At 35.9% G+C, this 8,702-nt stretch overlaps 1 protein-coding gene across 1 annotated transcript in view; it reads left to right on the plus strand.

The window, feature by feature from the left end:
* TMTC2 (transmembrane O-mannosyltransferase targeting cadherins 2) overlaps positions 1-8,702 on the plus strand; it is a 661,377-nt gene that overhangs the window by 518,207 nt on the left and 134,468 nt on the right. The window contains exon 9 of the mRNA XM_007955475.2: positions 5,342-5,423. Within this exon, the coding sequence (XP_007953666.1) occupies positions 5,342-5,423 (82 nt within the window). The remainder of the gene's footprint in view (positions 1-5,341; positions 5,424-8,702) is intronic.

The raw sequence follows: 8,702 nt of genomic DNA on the forward strand, positions 1-8,702 counted from the left end.
ATCCATCCTAAAGTACAATGGTGTCAGTGATAGAATATTATCCATATGCCTATCAAGAAAATCAGTTAGTACCAAACATGAAAAACCTGAAGATTTTGATCAACATCTGTAGTGTGAAATTTGTTAAACATGTAATCAAGATACATTGATCATTCCTGATGATTGGAATGTGAAAGTTGGAAAAAGTATCAGTAGTTGGAAAATATGGCCTTGGTGATAGAAATTATGATGGACATTGCCTGATAGAATATTGCAAGACCAATGACTTATTCAGTGCAAATGCCTTTTTTTCAACAACATAAACAATGATTATATACATGGACCCTGCCAGATAGAATACACAAGATCAAACAACTACCTCTGTGGAAAGAGCAGTTTGAAAAGCTCAATATCATGAGGCAGAAAAAGGCCAGGAACTGATTCCGGAATAGACTGACAGTCACTCATACAAGTTAGAGTTGAAAATGAAGGAAATTACAACAAGTGCATGAGAGCCAAAGTATGACTGTGAGTATATCCCACTTGAATTTAGAGACCATCTCAAGAATAGATTTGAGGCATTGGATATGAATGACTGAAGAACAAACAAGTTGTGGATGGCATCAGGGACATCACACATGCAGGAAGGAAAAGGTAATTAAAAAGACAAGAAAGAAATTAAAGACCAAAGTGGATGTCAGAACAGATTCTGAAATTTCCTCTTGAATGAAAATAGCTAAAGAGAATGAAGAAATGATGAAGTAAAAGAACTGAAGATTTCAAAGAGTATCTCGAGAAGACAAAGTAAAATACAATGAAATGTGCAAAGACTTGCAGTTAGAAAATGAAAAGGGAAGAACATATGTGCATTTCTCAAGCTGAATGAACTGAAGAAAAAACTCAAGTTGCAATATTGAAGGGTTCAATGGGCAAAACTATGAATGAAGCAAGCATTTTGAAGGTAGTATCAGAAGAAGACGGAAGGAATATAAATAATCACTGTATCAAAAAGAATTGGTTGATACTCAGCCGTTTCAGTTGGTGGCATATAATCAGGAGCCAGTGTTACTAAAGGAAGATGTCCAAGCTGCACTGAAGACATTGATGTAAAACAAGGCCTCAGGAATTGACGGAATAACAATGGAGGTGTTTCAACAAACAGATGCTATACTGGAAGCACTCACTCCTCTGTGCCAAGAATTTGGAAGACAACTATCTGGCCAACCTACTGGAGGAAATCCATATCCTTTCCCATTTCAAAGAAAGTGATCCAGTGGAATGTGGAAATTATACAACCATATCAATAACATCACATGAAGGTAAAATTATGCTGAACTAACATGAAAGTGCTTGCAGCAGTATACTCACTGCTGTCGAGTTGAATTCGACTCATACATAGAGCCCCCTCCTTGTGTTTCCAAGGCAGTATCTGTATGGAAGTAGATTACCCAATCTTCCTTCCAAGGAGTGGCTGGTGAGTTTGAACTTCCAGCCTTCTGGTTAGCAGTGAGATGCCATAGGCACTAAGCCAGCAGAGGTAGAGAATTTCCTGAAATTCAAGCTGGATTCAGAAGAGGACATGAAACTAGGTATATCATACTGATAACAAATGGGTCTTGGGTGAAAGCAGAGAATATCAGAAAGATGTTTAACTGTGTTTTGTTGACTATGCAAAGGCATTTGAATGTGTGGATCATAACAAATAATGAATATCATTGTGAAGAATGGGACTTCCAGAATACTTAATATTGCTCATGTCGAACCTATAGATAGACCAAGAGGTAGTCATTCAAACAGAACAAGAAATACTGTGTGGTTTAAAATCAGGGAAGTTGTGGTCAGAGTTATATCCTTTCACCTTACTTACTCAGCCTGTATGCTGAGCCAATAATCCAAGCAACGGGACTGTGTAAAGAAGAATGTGGCCTCAGGACTGGAGGAAGATTCATTAACAATCTGTGATATACAGATGACACAATCTGGCTTTCCGAAAGTGAAGAGAACTTGAAGTAGTTATTCTACCACTTGTCTGTCAGTTTGTGGTATTTGCACGTTTGTGACTTACATGTTGCTATGAGGCTATGCCACCAGTATTTCGAATACAAGTAGGGTCACCCTGGTGGACAAGTTTCAGTAGAGTTTCCAGACTAAGACAGACTCGATATTACTTTTGGAGATCAAAGACTACATCTTTCAATATGGATTACACCTCAACATACAAAGAAAACAAAAATTATCACAAATGAACCAGTAAGCAACATTATGATAAATGGAAAAAAGATTGAAGTTCTCAGGATTTTATTTTACTTGGATTCACAATGAATGCACACAGAAGGAGTAGTCAAGGAATCAAAAGATGTTTTGCATTGGCAAATGTGCTGCAAAAGACCTCTTTAAAATGTTAGAGAGCAAAGAAATCACTTTGAAGACTAAGGTGTACCTGACTCAAGCCTTTTGTCTTCTCAATATGCATGTGAAAGCTACATGATAAATAAGAAAGGCAGAAAAATGGATGCTTTTTTGTTTTTTGTTTTTTGTTTTTTGTTTATGGACTCCCAGAAGAAAGAGCAAATCTGTCTTGAGAAAGTACAGCCGAATGCTTCTTAGAAGCGAGAATGGCCAGACTTCATTTTTTGTCCTTTGATCATGTTATCAGAAAGTACCAATCTTTGGATAAGGATATCATTCTTTGTAAAGTAGAACATCAGTGAAAAAGGGGAAGACCTTCTATGAAATGAACTGACAGAAAGGTTGCAACAGTTGTGAGGATGGTGCAGGCCTGGGCACTGTTTCTTTCTGTTGTACATAGGGTCACTATAAGTTGAAACCAATTTCGTAGCACCTGACAACAGTAGTTCACTGGGAAAGTGTTTTCAGGCCTTCATTTTGTATATTCTGCATTATGACATGGTGGGATTTATTAATAACCTAGGCCACTGAGCAACTAGAGACCTTTGTGTTCTGATGCTTCTTTTTTAAAGCTACAAATTATTGTTTGCCAATCAACTACAAGCAAGAATTTTCTGCCTTTTTGACTGTGGTGTTAATAGTGAGCCAATTTCTTTTCTTCTGTTCTTGAAAAGTGTAAGAAAGTGCACATGTTCTTTGTATCTTTGCATATAACATTGTACAGACTCTTTACCAATAATTGCTTACATTTCATGTGTTTCTTTTATTATTATCTGCCTCAGATTCTTTGTATATCATTTTCTGATGATGATTTAAGTGGTGAGCATGTGTTTTATTACCATATGATATATACATCATGTTTAACAATCTTTCCTTCTATTGTATATATAAAAAAAAAAACTTACTATTAATAGTTAACATTTATTGAAAACTTACTATATACCTGGATACTGTGATAATCATTTTATGTGTATCATCTCAGGTATTACAATAATCCTATAAGATAGGGTTTAATATTAAACCATCTTCTTTTAAATTGAGAATATTGCAACTAAGAGGTGAAGTGCCTTTCTAGGGATCATACAGCTGAACAAGTGTGGGAGCTGGTTTAGAATCTATGCTGTTAATTCATACTGTATGTTCAGTGATTCATTACAGTTATTGAATGATGTGTTGTTGTTGTTGTTATGTGCTGTCGAGTTAGCCCTGACTCATAGTGACCCCTCCTTGGGTTGCCAAGAAGTATCACTACAGAAGTCGATTGCTCAACCTTCCTTCTGAGGAATGGCTGGTGGGTTTGAGCCACCAGCCTTCTGGTTAGCAGTCAAGTGCCTTAGGCACTATGCTACCAGAGCTCTTGCTAATTTTTAATAACTTCATGAAAGTATGTTTTATGTAAGAAGCATTCTGTTTGTGCTTTCCCTTTTCCTTTTGAAGTTAAATTGCTGTGGCAATTCTTGAAGAGAATTTTTTTATATTTTTTTTATTGAGTATTTGACAACACTTATGATTTGAAGAGGACTTAATAAAATAGCATTATGAAAATGAATGAAGAAATGAGGAGGTGCAGTAGCTGATCATTTGGTTATTACCAACTATAGGTGGCAGAAGCTATAGGCTAGGTCCTAGCTGCTTCAATAAAGGTTAAATGAAGGATTGCAGCAAAAGTGAATTTTTCTGAATGAAGGAACATAATAGTGGGTGTAAATAAATGAGTTAGTTGTATGGCACGTTAAATATTAGATTAACTCTACACCTCTAAAAAAGTAAAACTAGACCCACTGCCATTGAGTAAATTCTGACTATAGCAGAGAGTAGAACTACTCTATAGGGTTACCAAGGCAGTAAATTGTTGCAGAAGCAGACTGCCTCATCTTTCTTCTGTGGAGCAGCTGGTAGGTTCAAATTGCCAACCTTTTGGTTAGCAGACAAATGCTTTACCACTGCGCCACCAGAACTCCTCATCTCTGTAACAGTGATCTTAAATATATATAGACATATAAAGAGAGATAGCACATCACCTGAAGTTAATGTGGTTGATAGTGTATACATTAGTAGGGACAAGCAGGTAAGATCGTTATACACTCTGGACATCATCAGGGGCTTAGCTGTTAAATGCGTTCAGCATAGTACTTATTTCCAACCATTCCAACAAGATGTAACTGCTCCAGGACAGGTCTCAGGGCTGTTCTCCTATGGTAGGCCATTCCTTTGTGTTACTGTGTAGTCACTTTTGGGTTAGAAACAATAACTAAATTAGCACTAGATTGAAAATGCATACTTTTAGATTCTACCTGAATTATGGTACCATTTCATTATAAATCAACTTATTGCAAGTAAAACTTTTCCCCTATGTTTTGCTTATATTCTTCTGTGGATGATGATAATATTGATTGAACAATATAGCTAAGGAGATGATGTATCTGTAGATTAAATCCTGGATTAGCAGGTTTTGAGTTCTGAATGAACAGCAAAGGTCATTTGAACTTCACTAAATTGTGACGATCTTCATATATAAAGTGAGCAGTTAGATGTAAAAAAATAATAATAAGTTCATTTCAATGGCTAAAATTACCCTTTTTCTATACAAGGAAGAAGAACTGAAGAGGGACAAAATAATAATGCTGTTACTCACCATTCCTTAAAACTCTCTTAATCTTTTGGTTTCTGTGAAACCATCGTTTTTCATGTATTCTCTTGCTTCCCTAGCCTCATCTTTTTGATCTCTTTGATGAGCTCACTGTCTTCTTCTATTCTTGAAATCTTAGTGTTTCCCAGGATTCAGACTTCAGTCCTCTCTCAACGTATTCTCTTTCATCCTCATTTAAATAAAAGCAAAACACTTCTCCTGATGATGATTACCAAGTAGACATTAGTCTACTTCATTTAAGCCGGGAGGTGAAGAATCCTTCATGATCCGTTGCTGAATCATCCATTTTCTCTGTTTTTCAAGGGTCGTAAGAGTGAGGCTGAAAAGTTCTTCTTGAAGGCTATTGATCTGGATCCCACCAAAGGAAACTGTTACATGCATTATGGTGAGTGGTTGATAGTTCTTTTTCCATGTTGCTCACATTTACTGTTGATGCTGATATGAGATAGAGGTTTTGCAAATGACTACCGGGAAAGTACATTTTGAGAGGCAATTGACTTTGTTGTTGTAGATTTAGACTCATACTGTATTCATTCCTTCCAGTTCAAAATTGTCCTATCAAAGAGAGCCACACATTCTGTTTTCCTTCAGCAATTTTGTAGAGCTTTAATGGGGAAACTAATTCCACAGTTACTTCATTTCAAGATCAATGTACACTTTAAGTGACATCTCACCAGGGTAGCATCTAGCTCTTTGCGTGATGCATAGTAGATAAAGTATTAGCTCCCTTTTTTTTTCTGAATGATAAAGTATTGCTCATTGAGCATGTCATTTTGAAATTTTAGAGGTTTACATTTTGGTCTCACAATCTTGCTTTCTGGAAGATATGAGTGTACACCAGCTTTTTAAAGCCTATGATTAAGGCCAAGGATAAGCTGTAGCAAGTATAAATCATGGCTGTCTCATTCGGTTCCGCCTTGGCCTTAATCAATTCAGAATGAGCTTACAACATAACTCAGTTACACTCTGCTATATCATTAGTAGTGAGTCATATGTTAAGTAAGGTGAACTATATGACTGGTTTGGTGTTTGGTATCTGTATTTCTGCAAGATTTGCAGTCTGAATGACTTTCAAAGAGCTGAAGACATTTACTTATTGCTGATCTCTTAAAAACATGTTGTTTTTTATAATCACTGCTAGCTTTGATGAGTTTGTTAGGATCAAGTAGTAAACTTAAAGGTAGAAGGAAATTAAATCTTGAGGAAATAAAACTAATATGCCTGTATAACATATAATTCCTTCTCCCAGTTTCCAGCTAGTAAAAAATAAATCAGTGACAGGCTACTCTGGTGGAAGAATGGAAATAATAAAATAGAAGACACACTTAACCAGCCACAAGTCCATTTATTTATTCACATTATCCTGTGGGTGTTTACAAACCTAGGATTTTGGTGCTTTATCTTTCCAGCATAATGCAGCAGGAAATTTTACAGTTTATTGTATATCCTGATTTTGTTTTACAGTGCTGGTTTTTTGGCATTTAAGATAGCAGCTGACTTATTTAAGTTTGCTGCAGAATTTATTTTTACAAGTTCACTTATACAAAGTATTTTAAATTATGATTTTCTCATACCTACTATTTTGGGTACGTTTGCTATTAGGAGGAGTTTCCTGGTTAGTTTTCCCTAGTGTTAAAGGTCCGCTTGTCATTGTATTTTATGAAATAGGGTTTGTTCCTGTCTTGCTGCTTGCTCTTCCTTTGCCTCCATCTGGTCCTACTTACCACATCTTCTAAGCTTGTTTCCCATTTTATTATAGCTTTAGGTTTTTCATAGTCACTTCTTTTAAACTTCATCATTGCTATGGTTAAACTTGCAATTGAAAGAAAAATCCCTAATATTATCAATTGACCCCTATTATTCTGACTTGTGGTGTAGTGCCTAAAGCATTTGACTGCTAACCAGAAGGCTAGCGGTTCAGACCCACCAGCTACTCCTCAGAAGGAAGACTGAGCAATCTACTTCCTTAGTGATACCTCCTCGGAAACCCAAGGAGGGGTCACTGTGAGTCAGATCTGACACGACAGCAGTGCATTTGGTTTGCTTTTGTTAGTTTCACTTATTTCTATCATTTTTCTTTCCTATTTTTATATTATTTTTTTCCAGGGGTATTGGTAGAAGGTATTTCTCACAGGAGAAATGTTTGCATTTAGTTTTAACTGAAAATAAAACAAATTCTTTAGTCTTTATGTATTTGGAAACATATATTTTTAAATGCATGTGTGAAAACTGATTCTTCTTCATATCCCAGGTTATTTTAATCTTATTTTATTATTATTTTGGCATTTATTATTTTATATTATTTTGGCATACATGCATTATCAGAAGGACTTAAAATGAGGTGTTAAGAAAAGGGGGAGTGATTTAGGGAAAATTAATCTATAAATGGACATAAAGTCCATAACTGAGTGCTTGATATTCTTATTTCACTGTACTGAGGTTATAAAAAATGTACATGTAAGTGAATATTGATTTTTATTTGAGGGATGTACTTTAAATGACTAAATTTTAGAACTAGAGGGTTCTTTTAAAATTATCTAATATAGTCCCTCTGTTGTACAAATAAGTAAACTGAAGACTAGAAAAATGAATTTGACTTGACCAAGTTAATTGTAGATAACTAAACTCTGGATCCGTTGATTCCTGATACTGCCTTTTCCTTCTATAACATATGTCCCATTTGTTTTCATAATATTGATAGATAGGCAGGCAGACAGATTTATTTGATTAGGCCTTTCGGTGCAGTTTTAGAACATCAGATTTATATAAGTCATGACTTAGCATAAAATTCTCAGGGAAGGGTTTTTATTAAGTTTAATGTTTGTAAAATGTGTTTACTAGGTACAAGGCACTCTTCTAGGTACTAGAATCATTATTGTATAAAAGTAAAAAATAAATGATGACTTTGAAAGTGAGTAGTGCTGTGTAGGAAATAAACAGGATTACGTTTTCTTTGGAAGGTGATGAGGTAGAAAGTGGAGTGCTTCTTGAGACAGGGTGGTCAGGTAAAGGCATCTTCGAGGAGGTGATGTTTGAAATCTGGGTTAAACTAGGTATGTGAAGAGCCAGGTAGGAGGGTTTCACACAGAATAAACAGCGAGTGCAAAAGTCTGAGGTAAGAGCAAGCTTGTGTTCACAGCAGAGAAAGGCCAGTGTGATTGAGTATATTGAACCAGATGGGCAAGCAAAAGGAAGTGAGGCCTTACAGGAAGCAGAGGTAGAACCTCTCAGACCTTGCGGGCCAAACGAAGGAGTTTGCATTTTACTCTAAGAGCAATGGAAAGGACTATGTAGAGAAGACAGGGTGAGAGAAAGATCAGAGTAAAGCAATGGGGGCTTTTTAGGAGACCATTGCTATGTTTTAGGCAAGTGATGATAGTGGCTTTGACTTGGGGGTAGTTGTGGGAATGAAAATATTTATTTAGAATTTAGCTCCCTTAGAAAATTTTAAGGTAATTAAGAATAGGAAGGGTGCTTTTTCTAGTTTTGCACCATCTGTACTTAACATATGGTCATACTCACAGTAATGTGCAACAAGTGTTTGTTGAGTTGAGTTAAAAATAGTCCCCATTCTCTTCTCAGATCATAATGCTATCAAATTAGAAATCAATAATAGGAGGATCAGCACCAAAAGAGTAAACACATGGAAACTAAACAACACCCT

This window comes from Orycteropus afer, unplaced genomic scaffold (genome assembly GCF_000298275.1).
Source record: "Orycteropus afer afer isolate SDZICR_OR568_19922 unplaced genomic scaffold, OryAfe1.0 scaffold00504, whole genome shotgun sequence".
NCBI classification, from domain to species: Eukaryota; Metazoa; Chordata; class Mammalia; order Tubulidentata; family Orycteropodidae; genus Orycteropus; species Orycteropus afer.